Source organism: Elephas maximus, chromosome 24 (assembly GCF_024166365.1).
Source record: "Elephas maximus indicus isolate mEleMax1 chromosome 24, mEleMax1 primary haplotype, whole genome shotgun sequence".
Lineage (NCBI taxonomy): Eukaryota > Metazoa > Chordata > Mammalia > Proboscidea > Elephantidae > Elephas > Elephas maximus.
Window position 1 is genome coordinate 47,423,036 of NC_064842.1, and position 23,009 is coordinate 47,446,044.

The window sequence follows — 23,009 nt, forward strand, 5'->3', positions numbered from 1 at the left end:
CACTGTCTTTTCAGACTAAAGAGTCTGGATGTTTCTAGCGCATCATCAAATGGAAGAACTTCTATTAAGCATTTGAAAAGTGGCTAGAGCAATGGAGGAACTGAGTTTGTAGTTGTACGGATTTTAATTGATTACATTTAAGTTTAAACATTGAGGCTGTGTAAAATATTTTTTCCATTAAACAAAAGTTTATTACTGTTTTGGTAGGACTAGGGTCACATTAAGGAGCCCTAGTGGCACAGTGGTTAAGTGCTCAGCTGCTAACCAAAAGGTTGGCAATTTGAACCCACCCAGTGGCTCTGCGGGAGAACGACCTGGCATTCTGCTCCCATAAAGATTATAGCCTAGGAAACCCTATGGGGGAGTTCTACTTTGTCATGTGGGGTCTCTATGAGTCAAAAATCAACTCAACAGCACTTAAGAACAACAAGGGTCACATCTGAGACCCTGAGAGCTAATAAGTGAAAGATCGGAGGTTTGAGTCCACACAGAGGCATCTCAGGAGAAAAGCCTGGTGATCTGCTTCCAAAAAATTAGTCATTAAAAACCCTATGGGTTTTTGTATGATTATTTGTTTTCATTAACAGTCACTTTAACAGTTGAAAATTTAGCATTTGGATTGAGTGGTGCGATAAATGTAGGATACATACTGGATTTTGAAGACTTGGTACGAGAAATGTAAATTATCTAATTAATAGTTTAAAATGAACCATATTATGAAATTAATTTCACCTAATTTATTTTTGGTGTGATTACTCAAAAATTTTAAATTACACCTGTGGCTCACATTATATTTCTATTGGACAGTGCTGCCCTAAATGATTCCAATGGCTTGTTCTACTCTTCCCATTTACTATTTCCGTTCTCTGGAGAAATTTTAATCCAGCCACCACGGACAGCTTATCATCTTTCATGTTTTAGACTTAAATAGTGTATGTTTCTTCTTCATTTTAGAAAGTGAGAAGTGAAATTTGAAACTGCTAGAGTTCTTTAAGACTATCAAATGGATTTCAATGGAATATTTTCACTGAGTCAGCCTGTGAAATTTAGATAACATCTTTTCTTCCTATGCCTTTGTCCTGAAAACCTTTTCTACTTCCTGGAGCTGTTGGAACTTTGTCTTGAGAAATGCACCAAACAAACTATGCAGGGACAGGGGTGCATTCCGAATCTAAGCCTCAGGTTCCCTGACTACAGTCTCTGTGATTCAGAGGCTTAAATGAAAGTTGCCTTTGTACATGTCACCCAGCCATAAACTAGCTTCCGGGCTCCATGCCCGTTAGGCCTTAGCCACAGGGTACAGAGCCATAGATTCAGAAGGGGTGACGTGCTTGGGGTGACTTCTGGGTATAATGAAATAATAATCTTAAGGGACTGTGCAAAATACCAGATCTAATCATACCACCAACACCTGACAGGGAGTCAGTCTTTTTATTATATAGTGCTGATCTGGGTCTCAAGGATTTGTTGAGCCATTGCCAAGTTTCTTTTGAACTCAGTCTTGTACATTTTCTGAGAGAACAAGTATTCTACATGTGCCCATACTTAAGTTTCCCTCTTAGGATGGGAGGAGTAAGGAAGACTCTGCTGCAGCTGCTGGAACGGAATGGGCTCTGATTTGATGAAATTGCATTTGATACACAGCTTGGGAGCCAGGCTTGCCTCCCCTTCCAGGCCCTTCCAATCCCTTCTGGTTATTAATTTGGTTTTGAAAATTAAAAGAAAGAGATAGAAACCACCCGATTCCCAGAGGTAGCAGGCAAAGAGCATTATTAAATGTCAAGCAGAGCCAGTGCTCCCTTGGTGAGCCTGGTTTTCCTAGGATAGCCTCTGATTTGCCACCAAACCCAGATGTCAGGGTTCTTCCAGTTTATGGCAATCTTACTTCCCAACAGAGGAGCTCTCCTGCTACCCCTCCAGTCTCCTGCACCATCAGGGGCCGCAGAGGCAACCTGTTCTCCTGGGATACTACTCTTGCCCTGCAGGGATGCCTCTTCTGCTCTCCTCACATTCCCTCCAGGTAACATGTTACTTCATGGGCGGTATTTCTGCTGTGCCCCTGATCTGCAGGTTAACTTCAGGTCTCAAAAAGAGTCATTCATAGTTTCTCACCCTACAGAGTATGGGAGCAAAAATTGGTGGCTAACCTCTACCCATTTCTTGTTTCTGGCAACATTTACAGAGGCGTAACTGGAGCTGTATCTCCTACCAGCTGGGGAGGCAGGGCTTTCTGCCCTTTGGAAAAAACTGAATACTTTTCAGTGCTCTCTGATAATCTTGTCACTCACATCAGTTCCCAGTCCAGCTGAGCCTGGTCAATGTCATCCATCAGCTTCATCAGCTTCTTCTTAAACTGATGCTCAAAACGCACATCGTCCTCAATCACAAGAGTCTTCTCCAGTTCTCGGTCAATTACCTGTAAAAGTCATGAGTGGGAAGACACTTTATGAAAATTTTTTTTTAATTATTGTACTTCAGATGAAGGTTTACAGAACAAATTAGCTTCTTATTAAACAGTTAGTACACATATTGTTTTATGACATCGATTAACAACCCCAAGATATGTTAACACTCTCCCTTCTCGACCTTGGGTTCGCTATTTCCAGCTTTCCAGCCCCTCCTGCCTTCTAGTCCTTGCCCCTGGACTGGTGTGCCCCTTTAGTCTCATTTTGTTTTACGGGCCTGTCTAATCTTTGGCTAAAGGGTGAACCTCAGGAGTGACTTCATTACTGAGCTAAAAGGGTGTCCAGGGCCATACTTTTAGGGTTTCTCTAGTCTCCGTCAGGCCAGTAAGTCTGGTCTTTTTTTGTGAGTTAGAATTTTGTTCTACATTTTTCTCCAGCTCTGCCCTGGACCCTCTATTGTGATCCCTGTCAGAGCAGTCAGTGGTGGTAGCCGGGCACCATTTAGTTGTACTGGACTCAGTCTGGTAGAGGCTGTGGTGGTTGTGGTCCATTAGTCCTTTGCACTAATCTTTCCGCTGTGTCTTCATTCTCCCTTGCTCCTGAAAGGGTAAGACCAGTGGAGGATCTTAGATGGCCACTCACAGGCTTTTAAGACCCCAGATGCTACTCACCAAAGTAGAATATAGAACATTTTCTTTATAAACTATGTTATGCCAATTGAGATAGATGTTCCCCGAGACCATGGTCCCCACAGCCCTCAGCCCTTTGTAATTTGGCCCCTCAGGGAGTTTGCAGCTTCTGTGACCTTGCCTTGTACAAGTTGTGTTGGATTCTCCAGTATTGTGTACTGTCTTACCCTTCACCAAAGTTACCATTTATCTATTGTCTATTTATTGTTTTTCTATCCCCACCCCTTCTCTGGAAAGTATACTGTGGTATATTCACAGCAATGAGTATGTTTGATCTACAATCAAATGCAATGATACAGATGAATCTCACAAATGTAATGTTGAGAGATTATGCATACTATATGGTTCCTTTAATACAAAAAAAGTAAAAAAAAAAAAAAATAAGCAAAACTATTCTATGCTATTAGAAGTCAGGATGGAGACTACCCAAGGGGGGCTAGTGACTGGAAGGAAGTATGGAGGGGGCCACTTCTAGAGTGCTGGTAACCTTCTGTTTCTTTATTTGCGTGCTGCTTAACATAGATATGTTATTCAGTTTGTGAAATTTCATTGAGCCACGTCTTATACATGTTTTTATAGACATCTATTACATTTCATTAAAAAACTTAAAAGTAAAAAAGACAGGCATAGACTGGAACATTAAAAGAGAGAAGGCATTCAAAGGGTCCTTTCTGTGGAGTTTTTCTTTCCCTGTGGGAACTGACCTGCACTCTAATACCACTTCTATTAATGTCTTGATTGTAAGACAAGGGTTCAAGTCCTGGCTCTGCCACTTACTTGCTTGGCCAAGAAACTTAATAGTTTTCTTTTGGGTAAAATTGATCCATCCCTCCTGACTCGCCTCACATTGACATGTATGTGACTTCTTGTATGAAACACCTAATAAATGATGACATGGTATATACATACAAGGCATCCCTACTAATGATGAGAATGCATTAATAAGGGTGTGGTCCTCAGGACATGGGTCTCTACCCCTGTCATCAACCTAACTGGCACCAAGTCTTCCCCTCCTTGCTCCTTTTTGCTGGCCCTGAGTCCGAGGGAGACACGAAGCAGCAGACACTCTGAAGCATTGTCTCTAAAATAATATCTTCCAAAAAGTTACAGTCTCATCTTATATCCTGTCTTAATTTACCTCAAATCCCTCCTCCCCTTTCTCCTCATTACAAAACTGCACATCCAAATAAAGCATTATTTACCTCTTTCCAGACAGAGTAGTGGCTAAGAAAGCAGCCGATTTCACCCCTGGTTAGAGGCCTGGAAGAGTAGGGGTCTCGATACCCAGGCAGCATTTCAATATTCAGGGCCTTCAGCTGGCTTGTGGTGAGTGCCCTGCATGACCAAGAACATGTTGGAAGTTAATAAATCAGAGCGTCCCTGTAACAGAGGCTAGACAGAGAGTTCTGCATGTTCCTTCAGAGCCTCTCCACACGTGGAGGAAGACTTCTCAAGTTTCTCAGGGTTAATATACCATGGTAGCATTATGAGTTCTGTGAGCACAAGAGGGGTGTCTTATATTTTTGTGTATCCCTCACAGTATCCAACATAATTCTGAGCATCACTGGTTTTTAAACTTTTGACCACCTCCAAAAAAAAAACAAGTACTGTCCTAATGAGAGAAAAGTGGTTCACAAAAGCATAAAATGACTAGAAGGGATGAGGACATGAAGAATGAGAGGAATTGTGTATGGACATGAGCATGTGGGTGTCTTTCCTTTGGAAGTAAAATCAGAAAAATGGTGAAAATAAAAATAGCAGAGAAATGTGTCCCCAAATCTACTCTTCCACAAATGCAATAAGAATGCCAGCAAAAATTGTCCAGATCAACTTTTTAGAACTCTGGAAATTAACTAAAGGGAAAAACAGCTGTATTTTATAATCCCAGTGATCCTTGTGATATTTTAACTTCCCTTAATCTCAGCCCCCCTCCCTCATTCTGTGGCAGCCCGAAAGATCAATAGCCCCACAACTATGGTAGTTAAGAAAACCAACCATCTAGCAGTCACTAAAGGAGGCAGAATAGGTTTGGAGCTCTCCCAAGGCCTTATTCCCATAAAATAGCCACTATTTGGCCTATCCGTAAATTCCTTAAAAAGCTCTATTTTAAGGGCTCTCTTTATTTGACCTGACTCAGAGCTTGCTCTGTGGTAACAGTCCTACCACCAGAGCATTTGTCAAAAACCATCCACGGCAACTGTTTAACATCACAGATGGCATCATCAGTTGGGATTAACAAGAGACTGACTAAAAAGCTTAAAAGGAAAAACTGGGGAATGAAAGGCCCATAGAGGGCTTTGAAAAGCCATGCGCGTGTACCATACTGGGTGTATACCTGGAAAAGACCTAAGAATGACCTAATCTCTCCCTGCTGGCTGAACTTGAGATTCTGAGCAAGCAGAAATTGAAGGCTAAGGCAGAGATGTATGCTACCTAATGGAACATTGAAAACATGCCCCAACACACACACAGAGCCCCTTGGCAGAGTGGATTAAAAAAACAAATAAACATGACCCAACTAATTATGTGCTATCTTCAAGAGTCAGTCTTTAGATTCAAAGACACAAATAGGCTGAAAGCAAAAGAATTGAAAAAGATATACCATGTAAGCAGTAACCACAAGAGAACTGGAGTGGTTATACTAATATCAGACAAAATATACTTTTAGACAATACACCACTTTCAATAATGGATAGACTAGGCAGAACACTTGGGGGACACTATAAACCAATTAGACCTAACATGCATCTATAGATGCTCCGCCCAACAAAAACACAATATACATTCTTCTCAGGGGCACACAGAACATTCACCAAGATAGAACATATGTTTGACCATAAAGACCAAATGGACAAAAAAACAAGCCTTGATAAATTTAAAAGGATTGAAGTCATACAAAGTATGTTCTGCAACCACAATGGAATGAAATGAGAAATCAATAACAGAAGGAAATTTGGGAAACTCAAATAGAAATTAAGCAACATGATTCTATGTAACCAATGGGTCAAAAAAGAAATCACAATGGGAATTAGAAAATAAGATGTTTTTAACAAAAACACAACATCCCAAAACTAATTGGATGCAGCTAATGTAGTACTTAGAGAATATTTACAATTGTAAATGCCTATATTACCAAAAAAAAAAAAAAAATCAAATGAATAATGTAAACTTCCATCTTAAGAAACTAGAAAAAGAAGAGCAAACTGAAGGAAGGAAATAATAGACTAGAATTAAAATAAAGAATTAAAAAACAGAGAAAATCAACAAACCAAAACTTGGTTCTTTGAAAAGAGCAACGAACTTGACAAAACTTTAGCTAAACTGGTGAGAGACAGAGGACTCAAATTATTGAAATGAAGAAGGAAAGGAAAACCAGTACTTTCTTTGCAGAAATAAAAAGAATTATAAGGGAATATTATGAATAGTTGTACACTAATAAACTAGACAACCTAGATGAAATGAACAAATTGCTGGAGAGATAGAAACTACTGAAACTGACTTAAGAAGACTCAGAAAATCTGAATAGACTTAGAAGTTAAGAGAAAACCTATTTACAATGGCATAAAAAGAATGAAATACTTATGAATAAATTTAACAAAAGTAATGTAAGACTTGTACACTGAAAGCTATAAACTATTTTTGAAAGAAATTAAAGATGCCTAAAAAAAAAAATGAAAGACATCCTATGATCATAGATTGGAAGCCTTAATTTTGTTAAGGCAATACTACCCAAATTGATCTACAGATTCAATGCAATCCCTATTAAAATCTCAGCTGCTTTTTTTTTTCTTTTCTTGGCAGAAATTGACAAACTGATCCTAAAATTCATATGGAAATGCAATGGACCCAAAATAGCCAAAACAGTCTTGAAAAAGAACAGTTAGAGGATTCATGCTTCTTGATTTCAAAACTTAATACAAAGCTACAGTAATCAAGACAGTGTAGTACTGGCATAAGCACAGACATATAGACCAATAGAAAAGAATTAAAAATCCAAAAATAAACCCTTTCTTTATGATCAATTCATTTTTAACAAGGGTATCAAGACAATCCAATGGAAGGGGGTAGTCTTTTTGACAAATGATGCTGGGACAATTGGACATCCACATACAAAAGAATGAATTTAGACTCCCATATACAAAATAACCTAAAAACGGATCAAAAGTCTAAGTAAAAGAGCTAAAATTCTAAAACTCTTAGAAAAAAACCATAGGAGTAAATCTTCATAATCTTGCTTTGGTTGATGGTTTCTTAGATATGACACCAAACCACAAGCAACAAAATAAAAAATAGATACATTGGACTTCATCAAAATCTAAAACTTTTGTGCTTCAAAAGACACCCTAAAGAAAGTAAAAAGATAGCCTATAGAATGGGAAAATAATTGCAAATTATACATTTGATAAGTATCTAGTATCCAGAATATACAAAGAACTCTTACAACTCAACTAGTTTTTCTGTTCTGTGTGGCCTATGAATTGAATTGGGGCTCCTAGTGGTGTTTGAAGAAATAGTTCCTAAAATTTACTGCACCCAAGAATAGGGTGGCCAGATTTAGCAAGTAAAAATAAAGGAAGCCTGGTCAAATTTATATTTCAGATAAACAACAAATAAATTTTTAGTATAACTAAGCCCATGCAATATATGGGGAAAATTTAACTGGTTAACTGTATTTTTTCTGGCAAACCTACCCAAACATCTCTTCATGGCTCCTTAAAAGCAGATCCTGGGCCCCATCCCTACAGATCCTGATTCCATAGGTCTGCAGTGGGACATAGGAAGCTGCCTTCTTAGTTAAGCCCCAGGGATTCTGATGTGGGTGCTTGGGCCACACTTCAGGAAACACTGATGAGATTCTCTGAAGGAGTGATGAGAACTTCTGTAACAGCCTAAACCCAGAAAACAAAACCCATTGCTGCCGAGTCGATTTCAACTCATAGCAATCTATAGGACACAGGAGAACTGCCCTGTAGGGTTTCCAAGGTTATAATCTTTACAGAAGCAGACTGCCCCATCTTTTTACTGCAGAGCTGCTGGTGGATTCAAACTGCTGACTTTTCAGTTAGCAACCGTGCACGTGAACCACTGTGCACCAGGGCTCCTTTCAAAACGAACGAGTAACATGAAAACAAAAACTAACAAGTAACAAAACACAGGTTTTATAAAAACCTACACTTTGAAATTGTTTAGAGTGCCAACTACAAGGGCAAGGCAAAGCAAAACAAAACACAACAGCTAAGAAGACCCTACAAAGAAAACTACAAAGAAACTATCACATGTGCTTTGTGACCTTCCTGCCACAATCCTGGGAAAAACAGACACTCTGATTGATCAGCCCAGGCCAGCTGTGTCAGGCATATCACACAACAGGACCTGCAGACTGTTACGTATTTTCCCATTTATTTTCCTCAGGTCTCCCAAGTTTCAGCACTTTTCTTTAAATCAGGCTCTGAATGCAGCTCTGTGGCGTCCCTTCCAACACATTACAGAAAGCTAGATACCACCACAACCACTGGAAGAGTCCCAGAGACAAAGCAAAGTCACTGCCAACGCGAGTTTTCGGGCTAATGAGGTCCAAAGATCATTGCCAGATGGAGTGGATTTCAGGCCTCCTCCACAGGATGAAATTAGCTTAAATGCTACGACAGATCAGAGAATCTCCCCCCAACTCAGACTTCACGTGACTGTTTTAAAAATGTGTCTTTCCCTTAGGGGACACTGAGCTTCTGTTAAGAGTGATGGAAAAATTCAGGAACAGTTCATGGTGATGGTTGAACAACATGACGAACACAATTAATGTTACCGAACTGTACACACGAACATTGTTGAAATGGCAAATGTTTTGTTGCCTATATATTTACCAAACTAAGAAAAAAAAAAAGCATCCATCCTTTAATACCTGCAGATTCCTCCCACCCAGGATTAGCCTCCAGTCACTGGAGGCATATCCCCACTCCAACCACATCTGCAAAGGGATTAAAAACCAACTCACTTTCCATCCACAGCCTCGACAATCTTGACCTCAATTTCCTGTTCGTACAGTGTGCGCAACATCCGGTCCCGCCTGTCCTTTCGGCGTTTGAGGTTTATCATGAAAATCTAACCCAAGAAAGAGAGAAGAAACAGAAATTACTTGAGTTTTATTTTAGACTGTTTGGAAAGATAAGTAAATATAAAGAGCAAGGCTTTAGGTAGCATAAACAGAGGGAAGGCTGGAAAAACCATGGTGAAGATTTTGGGACATGGAGGCAGGATGACAAGTGAAACTTATTTATGTATTTCATATTAAGAGTATGAAGGGAAATGACAGCAATCCAAACAGAATTGTTTTCCGAACCCAGCCATTTGTAGTACTTAATCCCTCTTAGTTTTTTCTGATGCTCATTAATGAATATGTTCTCATGGCTCTTCAAATAGGAAAGTTAAAAAAGTTACTCTTTAGGAGTTCAAGGTGAATTAAAACCAAAATATCCATCACTGAGAGTTGGGAGGCAGTTTGGCAAGAGATTAAATTCATAAGCAGATCTGAGTTTAGGTCGTGACTGTTATTTATTGTGTGTCTTGGGCCAGTTCCTATGTCTCAGTTTCCTCAACTGTAAAACTGGGATAATAGTGGTCATACCTCCTGAGTACTACATATTAGCTATTATTACAACTTATACCCACTGTAGACAAATTTAAAGCCATTAAAGAATAAGAAAAAAGTAAAGTCTTGACTCATTACTTTTATTTCCAAAACTCCAAACCGAATTATCAAAGTCCAATTTTAGTACCTTCTTTAAACATTCCGTTAAAGAGAAGGGAATGTTTTCTGAAAGAAGTAAAGAGAAGGGGCCCACTCCTTGGGAGTAGTCCTGTGGGAAAGAGAAGGGAGAAATGGAAAGGCAGAATTTCTAAACTATGTGTAAAAAATGCAATAGCGAGGACACCTACTGGTCTGCGAAGTCACAAAAAATGTGCATTTTGCATTTCCTCTCGTGAGGACAAAGCCTTAGCCCTTAAATCCCTGGCGGCTGCACTGAACATATACTCATAACAAGGCCACTACAGATAAAGAGGCCCAAAACAAAACCTGTCGCCATCGAGTCGATTCCAACTCACAGTGACCCTGTAGGACAGAGAAGAACTGCCCCATGGGGTTTCCAAGGAGAGGCTGGTGGATTTGAACTGTGGACCTTTTCGGTTAGCAGCCAAACGCTTAAGCACTACACCACCAGGGCTCCACAGATATGGAGGCAGTCCTGAGAATTCCTGGACTTAGGAACCACAGAAGGACCTGAAGCCTCATGAATGCCATTAAAGGTAAATTAGTGTTTTAATAAGGTCCTTTTGCTACAAGCAATAATAAACTCACTTTAATACATTAAACTAGTACATCAAGAGAGGCGGACTTCAAATGGCAGTTGTTATGGTGTGCCACTGAGTCGATTCTGACTCATATTGACCCGATGTGGCAGAGCAGCACTGCCCCATAGGGTTTTCTAAGCTATAATCTTTACTGGAACAGATCACCAGGTCTTTTCTCCCACGGAGCTGATGGGTGGGCTCTAACTGCCAACCTTCTGGTTAGCAGCTGAGCGCTTAATCACTGCACCTCCAGGGCTCCTTACACAAAGCATGGTACAGGGAAAACCTACAGGAATAAAGTCAGGTGGTCTTGACTTTGATTTGACTGAGCATCTAATGACTTTGAGAAAGACATTTAATACTTCTGTGTCCAGTTACCTTGGCTGTAAAAGAGAGAGCTGAACAAATTTATCCCTCAGGTCTTGTGTAGATTAAAACTTCTATGATACAAGGTTGATGATAAAGTTTGCTTTATGCTATTGCCAGAGTAAAGGAGAATAATTCTGGAATTGAGGTCATACTGGGTTAAGCTTTGGTTTGGAGCCCTGCTGTCATAGTGGTTAGCTCAGCTGCTAATCAGAAGGTTGGTGTTTCGAACCCACCAGCTGCTCCATGGAAGAAAGATGTGGCAATCTGTTTCCTTAAAGATTGTTGTTGTTAGGTGCCATCGAGTTGGTTCCGACTCAGAGCGACCCTATGCACAACAGAACAAAACGTGGCCCGGCCCTGAGCCATCCTTACAATCATTGTTATGCTTGAGCTCATTGTTGCAGCCACTGTGGCAATCCACCTCGTTGAGGGCCTTCCTCTTTTCCGCTGACCCCGTACTCTGCCAAGCATGATGTCCTTCTCCGGGGACTGATCTCTCCTGACAGTATGTAAGATGAAGTTTCGCCATCCTTGCCCCTAAGGAGCATTCTGGCTGTACTTCTTCTAGGACAGATTTGTTCGTTCTTTTGGCAGTCCATGGTGTGTTCAATATTCTTCGCCAACACCACAATTCAAAGGCGTCAATTCTTCTTCGGCCTTCCTTATTCACTGTCCAGCTTTTACAGGCATATGATGCGATTGAAAATACCATGGCTCAGGTCAGGCGCACCTTAGTCTTCAAGGTGCCATCTTTGCTCTTCAACACTTTGAAGAGGTCCTTTGCAGCAGATTTACCCAGTGCAATGTGTCTTTTGGTTTCTTGACTGCTGCTTCCATGGCTGTTGATTGTGGATCCAAGTAAAATGAAATCCTTGACAACTTCAATCTTTTCTCCGTTTATCACGATGTTGGAAACCCTGGTGGCATAGTGGTTAAGTGCTACAGCTGCTAACCAAGAGGTCGGCAGTTCAAATCTGCCAGGCACTCCTTGGAAACTCTATGGGGCAGCTCTACTCTGTCCTATAGGGTCGCTACGAGTCGGAATCGACTCGACGGCAGTGGGTTTGTGTTTGGTTATCATGATGTTGCTCATTGGTCCAGTTGTGAGGATTTTTGTTTCCTTTATGTTGAGGTGCAATCCATACTGAAGGCTGTGGTCTTTGATCTTCATTAGTAAGTGCTTCAAATCCTCTTCACTTTCAGCAAGCAAGGTTGTGTCATCTGCATAACGCAGATTGTTAATGAGTCTTCCTCCAATCCTGATGCCCCGTTCTTCTTCATATAGTCCAGCTTCTCGTATTAATTGCCCGGCCTACAGATTGAATAGGTGTGGTGAAAGAATACAACCCTGACGCACACCTTTCCTGACATTAAACCAATCAGTGTCCCCTTGTTCTGTCCGAACAACTACCTCTTGATCTATGTAAAGGTTCCTCATGAGCACAGTTAGGTGTTCTGGAATTCCCATTCTTCACAATGTTATCCATAGTTTGTTATGATCCACACAGTCGAATGCCTTTGCATAGTCAATAAAACACAGGTAAACAGCCTTCTGGTATTCTCTGCTTTCAGCCAGGATCCATCTGACATCAGCAATGATATCCCTGGTTCCACAACCTCTTCTGAAACCGGCCTGAATTTCTGGCAGTTCCCTGTCGATATACTGCTACAGCCGTTTTTGAGTGATCTTCAGCAAAATTTTGCTTCCGTGTGATATTAACAATATTGTTCTATAATTTCCACATTCGGTTGGATCACCTTTCTTGGGAATAGGGATAAATATGGATCTCTTCCAGTTAGTTGGCCAGGAAGCTGTCTTCCATATTTCTTGGCATAGACGAATGAGCACCTCCAGCACTGCATCTGTTTGTTGAAACATCTCAATTGATATTCCATCGATTTCTGGAGCCTTGTTTTTTGCCAATGCCTTCAGAGCAGCTTGGACTTCTTCCTTCAGTACCATCGGTTCCTGATCATATGCTACCTCTTGAAATGGTTGAACATTGACTAATTCTTTCTGGTATAATGACTCTTTGTATTCCTTCCATCTTCTTTTGATGCTTCCTGCGTCGTTTAATATTTTCCCCATGGAGTCCTTCACTAGTGCAACTTGAGGCTTGAATTTTTTCTTCAGTTCTTTCAGCTTGAGAAACGCGGAGCATGTTTTTCCCTTTTGGTTTTCCATCTCCGGCTCTTTGCACATGTCGTTATAATACTTCACTTTGTCTTCTCGAGCCGCCCTTTGAAATCTTCCGTTCAGTTCTTTTACTTCATCAATTCTTCCTTTGCTTTACCTGCTTGACGTTCGAGAGCAAGTTTCAGAGTCTCCTCTGACATCCATCTTGGTCTTTTCTTTCTTTCCTGTCTTTTCAGTGACCTCTTGCTTTCTTCATGGATGATGCCCTTGATGTTATTCCACAGCTTGTATGGTCTTCGGCCAATAGTATTCAATGCGTCAAATCTATTCTTCAGATGGTCTTGAAATTCAGGTGGGACGTACTCAAGGTCATATTTTGGCTCTCGTGGACTTGCTCTGATTTTCTTCAGTTTCAGCTTGAACTTGCATATGAGCAATTGATGGTCTGTTCCACAGTCGGCCCCTGGCCTTGTTCTGACTGATAATATTGAGCTTTTCCATCATCTCTTTCCACAGATGTAGTAAATTTGATTTCTGTGTTTTCCATCTGGCGAGGTCCATGTGTATAGTCGCCGTTTATGTTGGTGAAAGAAGGTTTTTGCAATGAAGGAGTCGGTCTTGCAAAATTCTATCATTCGATCTCCGGCATTGTTTTTATCACCAAGACCACATTTTCCAACTACTGATCCTTTTTTTTTTGATCCTTCTTTGTTTCCAACTTTTGCGTTCCAATTGCCAGTAATTATCAATGCATCTTGATTGCATGTTTGATCAATTTCAGACTGCAGCAGCTGATAAAAATCTTCTATTTCTTTATCTTTGGCCTTAGTGGTTGGTGTGCAAATTTGAATAATAGTTGTATTAACTGGTCTTCCTTGTAGGCATATGGATATTATCCTATCAGTGACAGCATTGTACTTCAGGATAGATCTTGAAACACTCTTTTTGACGATGAATGCAACACCATTCCTCTTCAAGTTGACATTCCCAGCATAGTAGACTACATGATTGTCTGATTCAAAATGGCCAATACCAGTCCAATTCAGCTCACTAATGCCTAGAATATTGATGTTTATGCCTTCCATTTCATTTTTGACAACTTCCAATTTTTCTAGATTCATACTTCATAAATTCCAGGTTCCGATTATTAATGGATGTTTGCAGCTGTTTCTTCTCATTTTGATTCATACCACATCAGCGAGTGAAGGTCCCGAAAGCTTTACTCCATCCACATCATTAAGGTCGACTCTACTTTGAGGAGACACCTCTTCCCCAGTCATCTTTTGAGTGCCTTCCAACCTGGGGGGCTCACCTTCCAGCACTATATCAGACAATGTTCCACTGCTATTCATAAGGTTTTCACTGGCTAATGCTTTTCAGAAGTAGACTGCTGGATCCTTCTTCCCAGCCTGTCTTAGTCTGGAAGCTCAGCTGAAACCTGTCCTCCATGGGTGACCCTGCTGGTATCTGAATACTGGTGGCATAGCTTCCAGCATCACAGCAACACACAAGCCCCCAGAGTATGACAGACACGTTCCTTAAAGATTACAGCCTTTGAAATCCTATGGGGTAGTTCTACTTTGTCCTATACGGTCACTGTGAGTCAGAAGTGACTCCATGGCAATAAGTTTTAGGCTTTGGTTCACATGGTCATTCTGAATGTAATTGTAAATATATCATATATCTTATTGGGATTAAAGCTACCCTAACTAAAATTTCAACCCTTTCTTGCAAAATTGTCTCACTTCCATCCATTTGTAAAGCCTGAACAAAGAAACTGATAGAGAGCAACACATACTCTTTGGAAAAATTACCCACTTGATTTAGGGCGAAATGGATTAAGTGCATCATATTTTATTGCCTCCTTTGTTTACTTAACTGGGTAATTATCTTTTTAAAAACATAATTTCTGTGGTAAATCAATTTGCCTCATTAGCTGGGCTTTGTAACTTAATGGGTGTGTTCCTTTATATTTCATTTTCTCCCTGTTTAGAATTATCATGCTCCAGGAAGCCATGTTCCATCCTCCAGTTTTACAAATATGCACAGGGAAAGGCATTTTCTCATGTGTAAAAATGGAGCCACTTGGGGTTACATCACAGCATAAGAAAAAAAACAAAACAAAAACAAAGATACAACAAAAAGTAGCCCGGAGCCCAAGACCTCTCATCTGGGAAAACTTTAGCAAATAATAATGTAATTCCAGACCCCGCCAGGACAAGTGCAATAAAAACTGTAGCTGTGAAGGAAAAACACAGACAGCTCCTTCATACTTAACGGACGGTAAACAGAGAAAAGGGTTATGCAGCCAAATACAGCCCAGACACTCTCAACTAGGTCATGGAGCACTAGGAGGGTTGAAAAGGCCCTCAAAAATCCCTTTTTCTACCCTCCAATCTCTATTCCAGACACACAGAGGACTATTCTGGGCTTAGAAAAGTAGATTTTCTGAGCCTATGTCCCTTCCTAGAGTTGGAATTATCCAGTGGGTCTCTAGGAGTGGCCTAGTCCTTACATCCAGGCCTGCGAAATAGGGGACCAGAGCTAGAAAGTTCTGGTTTTGCCCCATTTTATTTGCTTTGTCTTGTCCTCTTAGGGATTTGTCTTAGGAGGAAAACAAATATATATCCAGACACTTGGGTCTTTTCAGGTAGAGAACTGAAAGAGGAGGAGTAGGTGAGAATTTCAGGTAAGGATACATGGAAGCCAGGCCAATGTGTGGTGTTGGACAACCTTTTCTGCAGCCTTGATTGTTTTTTGAAAACTGTTTACAATTTAGCCTAATTCTTCTCTCATCAGTTGCTGTCAAGTCAACACCAACTCCTCGTACTCCACAAGGTTTTTAATGGCTGATTTTTCAGAAGTAGATAGCCAGGACTTTCTTTTGAAACACCTCTGGTGGACCCAAACCTTCAAACCTTATGGTTAGCAACTGAGTACGTTAACTGTTTGCGCCACCCAAGGACTCTAACCCATTGCCGCTAAGTCGATTTTTACTCATGATGACCCTATAGTACAGAATAGAACTGCCCCACAGGGTTTCCAAGGCTGTAAATCTTTGCAGAAGTAGACTGCCAAATCTTTCTCCCACGGAGCTGCTGGTGGGTTTGAACCACCAACCTTTCGGTTAGCAGTGAGTGCATAGCCACTGTACCACCAGGGATCCTCCCAAGGACTCTACTACACTGCAATCCATCTCTTCTCATTCTGCCCTCTGTGAAGATGCATAATAGCTGATAACTCTTTTCCACTTAATATTAACGAAATACTCTTTTCCATCTCTGAAGACCAGCTCCCACTCAATTTAACAACAGAAATCCTGATTCCCAGTTCCAGCAGCTCTTTCAGATAGCAGGACTTTGAGGGCATGTATGTATATGGTACAAGGTGATAAACAAGGCACTTTCTTCCAATTAAAGCAGTGGCGATGAAGTATGTGAAGCATAAAACTTGGCCTGTGACATATCCAGAATCCATGGAAGAACACTATACCAGTTTATGGATTCCTGAGGCACTGTTGTAGCCTCTAGACCTCCAAGCTCTACCTGAATATGCTTGGCAGTGGCTACAGGAGGGACCCAAGAAGGATTCAGTGGCTTGGAATCATAAGTCTGGCCCCATCAAGCACCCGTAGTGCGTATTCCCAAGATAGACATCTCTTTATGTGCACATTCCCAGGACAAACATCTCTTTACACTTGTACTTCATCCTTTATGCAATGGAAACTATAATAATATTATTATGTGAATATTAATATTATGTTCTTGCCACTGAAAGGTAGAATTTTAGAGTAAGTTTCTTTTTTCTTTCTTGCTTTGTCCTCTCAACCTTGCCCTCTAACATTTTTCCATAGAAGAACAGCAGAAAGAAAACAAAGTATGGAGTATTCCAAAATGGTTTCCATTCATTCAGATGTGGCGGGATAAAATAAAAGCCTTCCAACACCTAAAACATATATCCTCTTTATCCTACACTTGAATATTGATAAAATATGGCAATACCTGTTCCTAGAAAATTTCAAGTTCACCTTTGCTACTAAATTGTAACTTCTTTCTGGCTCAATGACTAACACACTTTTTTCACCGTGATCCTCCTTTTTTAAGATAACAAAACTGAAGCACAACAAAATATGAGTAGTTTCTTCAAGACTTCAGTGCCTTTTCAGCAGCCAGACCAAGGGTCTTGCTAACTCTCAGATGTCCGTGGTATATACATACAGCATACCACACGCATGTACATGTGCACACCCACACACATGCACACATATGCAGAGACACCTTTCCTACCTCATCAAATCCCATCTTGTCTGGATATTTAGGGGCAACCGAGACAAACTGGGAGGGTTCCATTGGAGGACGGTCAACTGGAAGACACAAGAAACATGCAGAGTGAATCGTCAGTGAAAGGATCGGGAGAACAGAATTCCATCTGCACACCTGATCCCAAGGGCAGGAACACGACTTGGATGTCCAGGCCAGGGGATAATGCCTCAGGCCTTATGAACCCTACTGCCCTGCAGTTCTCTAGGATGGAGCAGCCTAGGATACAATTTCTTGCTCTACAAGCACCCCGATGGTCAGAGTTTTCATGAGCACTTATTTATATGCAGATTGCAATATTTGCTCCATTTCCCTTAAGACTTATTTTAAGAGTATTTGGAGGCTGTTCTGGGTAACAGGTAAGAGAAGGAAGGCTCTGGAGTCAGATGATCTGTGTCCAAACCTTGGCCTATGAGGTCCTGGGAGAGTTAGTTGCCCTCTCTATTCCTGTTTCATCATGTGTAAAACGGGGAAAATAAAAGTACGTCCCTTAGGATGCTACAAACTTGAAATGAGACACTACGTACAAAGCCCTCACCCTTGTAAATTAACGCAGTAAATGGTCAATAACTCTTAGGTATTACTTACTGTGGTTCATGCTGAAAGAGCTCAAAAATAAGCTAGATTTTTTTTTTTTTTAATAATGCCTTTTTCTATAAATTTATAATTGTCAAGGTCTGGGATTATTTTTATCTCATTCAGGCAGGTTTAGTCACGGATATACCAAAGGTCCTTGTTTTAACATCTTCTTACCCCCGAGAGCCAGACCTAGAACTTGGTACAGAGTTAAAGGGAAGCTTCCAGGTGGAAGAGACATTGCAAACTGAATAATGAAAGCATAGCCGGCAGAGTTACACTGTTTGCTCTCCTGGACTGTAACCAACAGGGTTAAACTGTTCCCCCTCCTCCCATCGCACCTGGGCCTGTGAGTTCCTGAGAAGGTATTTCTGTGTAATAGCCCAAGGTCATCTTACTGCTTCTCTACTCAAGGCCACTTCGGTACTCACCAACCACCCCCCTCCATTCGGACATGAGCAACAGGCCACAAAGCTGTCCTTAGATAAACTTCATGCATCATACCCCCCAAAAAACACATGCCCCCCAGCTGCTATGAAATTGTCTGTCTATTCCCAGAAACTTCATGAATTATGCATAAATTCCCTATCCTGAACGCTGTAACTGCCCTAGAATCCCCAACCTCAGGGAGCTTGATTTGAGACTTAGTCTCCGAGCTCCTTGCTTGACCGGCTTGCAGTAAAGTCTACTTTCTCTTTCTTAAAGGCCTGGTGTCTCACGATTGACTCAAGGGGTCAACCCGGCAGGATCCACCCTCACTGGGTTACAAAAGTTTTATTTATTTGCCACTCAAAAAAAGCTTTGTTTATGAACTATATATTTTATAGATTGGAAGCAAGCTCGGTTAAAAAACCCAAGAAGGTCTTAAAGATTTTTTTTTTTTTTGTATTATGGAAATTCAAAGCACTCAACTAGTTTTCCTTGCAGTGGTAATACAAAGAATATTTCAAATGAGAGTAGTAATTGGGCTGTTTACGGAACTATCTGTGATTGCCCTTATGACTGTTTGCCAATCCAAAACCAAAACCAAGCCCGGTGCCGTTGAGTCAATTCCGACTCATAGCAACCCTATAGACTCATAGCAACCCTATAGACAGCGTAGAACTGCCCAATAGAGTTTCCCAGGAGCACCTGGTGGATTCGAGCTGTTGACCCTTTGGTTAGCAGCCGTAGCACTTAACGACTACACCACCAGGGTTTCCTGTTTGCCAATGTCTTCTCTATTCCAGACACAGGAGAGGATTACCCTTCCTTGCCCTCGAAGATAGCAATGGCCATTTGACTTGCTGGAAAAGCATTTAATTCCTGCTGCTCAACTTTCCAGACTCTTCTCCCCCAAACCTGCCTCACCATGATGATCACAGTAGCATGTATTGATATGGAGAAGCCACAGCTTTGAAGCTGCCTGGAATGTCGCACCAACACATGGAGGGCAGCTGCCCAGGAGAGACGCCAGGACTGCTGCAGGCTTTGCATAGCAGGAAGAAACCCTTCATTATATTAGCCAGTGAGATTTTGATGTTGTTTGATATCCCAGCATAACTTGGCCCATTCTGACTGAGATACTGTCCAAAGGGTATTATCTGTTTAACTTACCCCTCACTGAGATTTTAAAGAGAAACCATTGCATCTAGTTTATGATCAAATGATTTAAAATTCTAGAATATAGTGAGACAGGTTCTCTAAGCCAAACATAAGAGCGGGTCTCATTACTTCAAATCCAGCTCTTCTAAGTCACAGCCACACAATGTATATGCTTATTTTCCAATAGCAGACCAGAATTTTTTGGTCGCTTCTGCTCCACTCCACTCCTCATTGATTTATTTCAAAATCAACAAATATTGAGGGTCTACCATGTACACATCAGGTTTTTAATAGAAAGAAACAGCATACAAACTCCTTCCTGTACAAAATATTGTTTAAGGAGCAGTCTAGCTCTCAGTCTCTGGGCCGTAGACATGGGAAGGGTTACATTCTGAGTTACCCTTTCCAGGCTTCTGGTCTCCATTTGGCAAACAGATGGCCTGTGTGGCTTTAATATTTCAACCAAAGAGACTGCTTTTAGCCACTCTGCTTCCTTCTAATGTGGACAGACATCCCGTTCACAGTAGAAGTATCCTGAAAAAGCCACAAGTGGCTGGCTCCAGAAAGCCACCATTGAGCAAAAATATCAGACAAGTGTGCCTGGGTTTTGCCACTGAAGGCAGAGCTAAGCCATAAAGGTACACAGGAAATGATATATTGAGTCAGGTCTAAGAGACTTACAGGGGGTGGAGGACCAATGGGTAGGAGGGAAGAGGGCTTTGGGTGTCTTTGCTGATGTCAGATTCAAAGGTTAGGTATAACCCAGCATTTGTTTGTGGTCATTTCTGACCCCATCATTCATAATTTATCCAGTCTCTCATTGAATCCGTACGTAGCCCCTCCCTGTGCCACCACTGGTGACAATGGGCTTCATTGACTCCTGAATATTTTCAAGAGGTATTTTTTTTAGGGATAATAATAAACCAGTTGCCACTGAGTCAATTTCTATTCCCCATGTATGCCCGAGTGTCAGAGTAGAACTGTGTTCCATAGGGTTTTCAATGGCTGAGTTTTCAGAAGTAGATTACCAGGCCTTTCTCCCGAGGAGCCTCAGGCAAGGTAGACTCCAACCTGGCACCTTTCATTTATCCTCTGAGCATGTGAACTGTTTGCACAGCCAGGGGCCAGGAGTAATAATAGCTATTGTAACAGAGATTTTATCACCCACTGCACTCTGGGCTACACTCTTGACATATATAATCAAATTTATTTAATCTTCACAAAATGCATCACGGGATAGGTATGAATGTCCCTATTTTTTACAGACAAGGAAACAAAGGCTTAAAGGATTTGCCCAAGGTCACAGAGAAGGTAGAGCTGGGATTTGAACCTAGGCCTGACTCTTGCACCTAAGCTTATAACCTCTATCTACACTGCCCCCAAAAAGCTAGTCCCTGCAAACCATGGTGTTACGTTGGCCTTGGGCAACTGCACTGGGTTCACAGTGGCTCAGTTCGTTATATCCTTGCTTCTGGGTGACCATCGCTTGCCATTCCTTCTGTGGTTTACACTACAGGACACACCATCCAGTGTACAGGGCACCAGCCCAGTGGTGTCTGGAAAGGATTTAAGAGATTGTACTTGGATCAAATTCTAACACTTGTTCTCCACAGTTTCTCTTAACTTTTTTTCCCTTCCATTGCTGCTGCCACCACCCTGGCTCAGGTCCTTACCCACCACACCTGGGCTCTTGAAATTTTCTAAACTTTCGTGCACTCAGTCTTGCTTCATTCTAACTCATCCTGCACACTGCTGTCAAAATAATCTTCCTCAAGCACAGCTCTGACCTCCACCGTGACAGTCACACCAGACATTTAAGGGCTTTAAAATCTGTTTAGTGCGTTCACATTCATCACATCTTATCTTCACTCTTTTTTTTTTTTTTAGTAGATGGCACCATTTCCTTAGTAAATTTACTTTACCAGTAAATTTTATGCTTTCTCCTGTCTCCTGAAATCCAACACCTCTCTCCAGATGATGGCTGGTCTAACTTTTTCATACAGAACATATTTAAAATCAAATTAGACCTACCTCTTCCTTTCACTTCGGACCCATAAACCCAGCTGCATCTATACCTACACACTCTGCCCTCTCTCCACTCTAGGGGAGGACGCATGTCTGTTCTTATCTGAACAACCTCTCCAGTATTGTTCTGGGTTAAAACTGCTCTTGTTTTCTCAAAGACTTCAGTCTTGAAATTATATTCTTCTCTTCTACATGATCAAGTTCTTCTTGTATGTTGGAAAACATGCTGTAATGTTCCTATCCTAAAAACAAACAAAAATATCTCTCCCTTGATCACTCATCCACTATCGGCTACCACCCATTTCTCTGGTCCCCATCACAAGATTGCACTTTCTCATCTCCTCATTCTCTCTCTTTGACCCACTCCAATGGATTTTTGTTCTTGTTGTTGCTCTTAAGTGGCTCTTAATAAGGCCATCACAGACCTTTATCCTGACAGAATCAAAAATCAATTCTCTATCCTCAACATACTTGATTTCTCAGCAGCCATCCATCTGTCTCCTTTTCAAAACACTTCTTTAAGTTTTTGTGCCAATTTACTTGCCAGCTTTTCCTCCAGGGTTTCTGGCTGTTTCTCTCCCTCAGGGATCTGCCCATCTCTGTTTTTCTTTTTCTATGTTCTCTTTCTACATGAATTTACCCTGTTTCAAGGCTTCAAATATCCTTTTTATGTTGATATCTCTCAAATGTCTACCTATAACTGGAGCTTCTCCCCTGATCTCTGGATTCATATATTCAACTATTTCCTGACCTCTCCATTCAGATATCTAACAAATATCTTAAACTTGACATGACCAAAACTTCCTCCCCAAATCTACCCCATAAAGCCTTTCCCATCTCAGTTAACAGTATACAAGATTCCAGGCCAAAATCCTGGACTCATTCTTGATTCCTTTCTTCCTTTCATGAGCTGCATCCACATCTCTGTACCGTCATTTGGCTCTACCATCAAAAATACATCCTGAATCCATTGGCTTCTCGCCACCTTCCTTGGATGCTACAGCTTGCATCCAAGCTACCATTATCTATTACCAAGAGAGATGCATTGGTCTCCCTCCTCCACCTTTGTCCTCTACACTATAATATGCACAACCAGCCTGAGTGATCTCTCTAAATGCATAAATTGCATCATGCCACTCCTCAATGGTTTCTTATTATTCTTAGAATAGAATTCAAATTCTTAGAATCCAAATCCCTCACTGTGGCCTACAAGGCTCTGCATGCCTGGACTCTTCCTCTATGACCTCATTTCCTTCCATTCAACTCATTCTCTATACCCCAACCAGACTGGCTTTTTGCTCTTCAAATGCCCTAAGCTCTTTCTTGTCTTATGGTCTTTGCATGTGCTGTTCTTTATGCTTGGGACAATTTTCCCCCAAATATTCTCGTGGTTGCTCCCTTGTTATACTGTCCATCTCACTCTGTTAGAATATAAATTCTCTGATGCAGACATTTTGTCTGTTTTATTCACTGCCGTATCCCTAGCATTTTGAACAATACATGGAACAAAGAATGTGTTTAATAAATACTTATAGCCTGATTCTCTTTTTTAAAACTT

At 41.1% G+C, this 23,009-nt stretch overlaps 1 protein-coding gene across 4 annotated transcripts in view; it reads right to left on the reverse strand.

Moving 5' to 3' along the window:
- COLGALT2 (collagen beta(1-O)galactosyltransferase 2) overlaps positions 1-23,009 on the reverse strand; it is a 137,473-nt gene that overhangs the window by 5,150 nt on the left and 109,314 nt on the right. For all 4 annotated transcript variants that reach the window (XM_049868104.1, XM_049868105.1, XM_049868103.1 and 1 more), the window contains 4 exons: positions 17,234-17,310; positions 9,087-9,193; positions 4,297-4,429; positions 2,289-2,416 (listed from right to left, as the gene is read on the reverse strand). In XM_049868104.1, the coding sequence (XP_049724061.1) occupies positions 2,289-2,416; positions 4,297-4,429; positions 9,087-9,193; positions 17,234-17,310 (445 nt within the window). The remainder of the gene's footprint in view (positions 1-2,288; positions 2,417-4,296; positions 4,430-9,086; positions 9,194-17,233; positions 17,311-23,009) is intronic.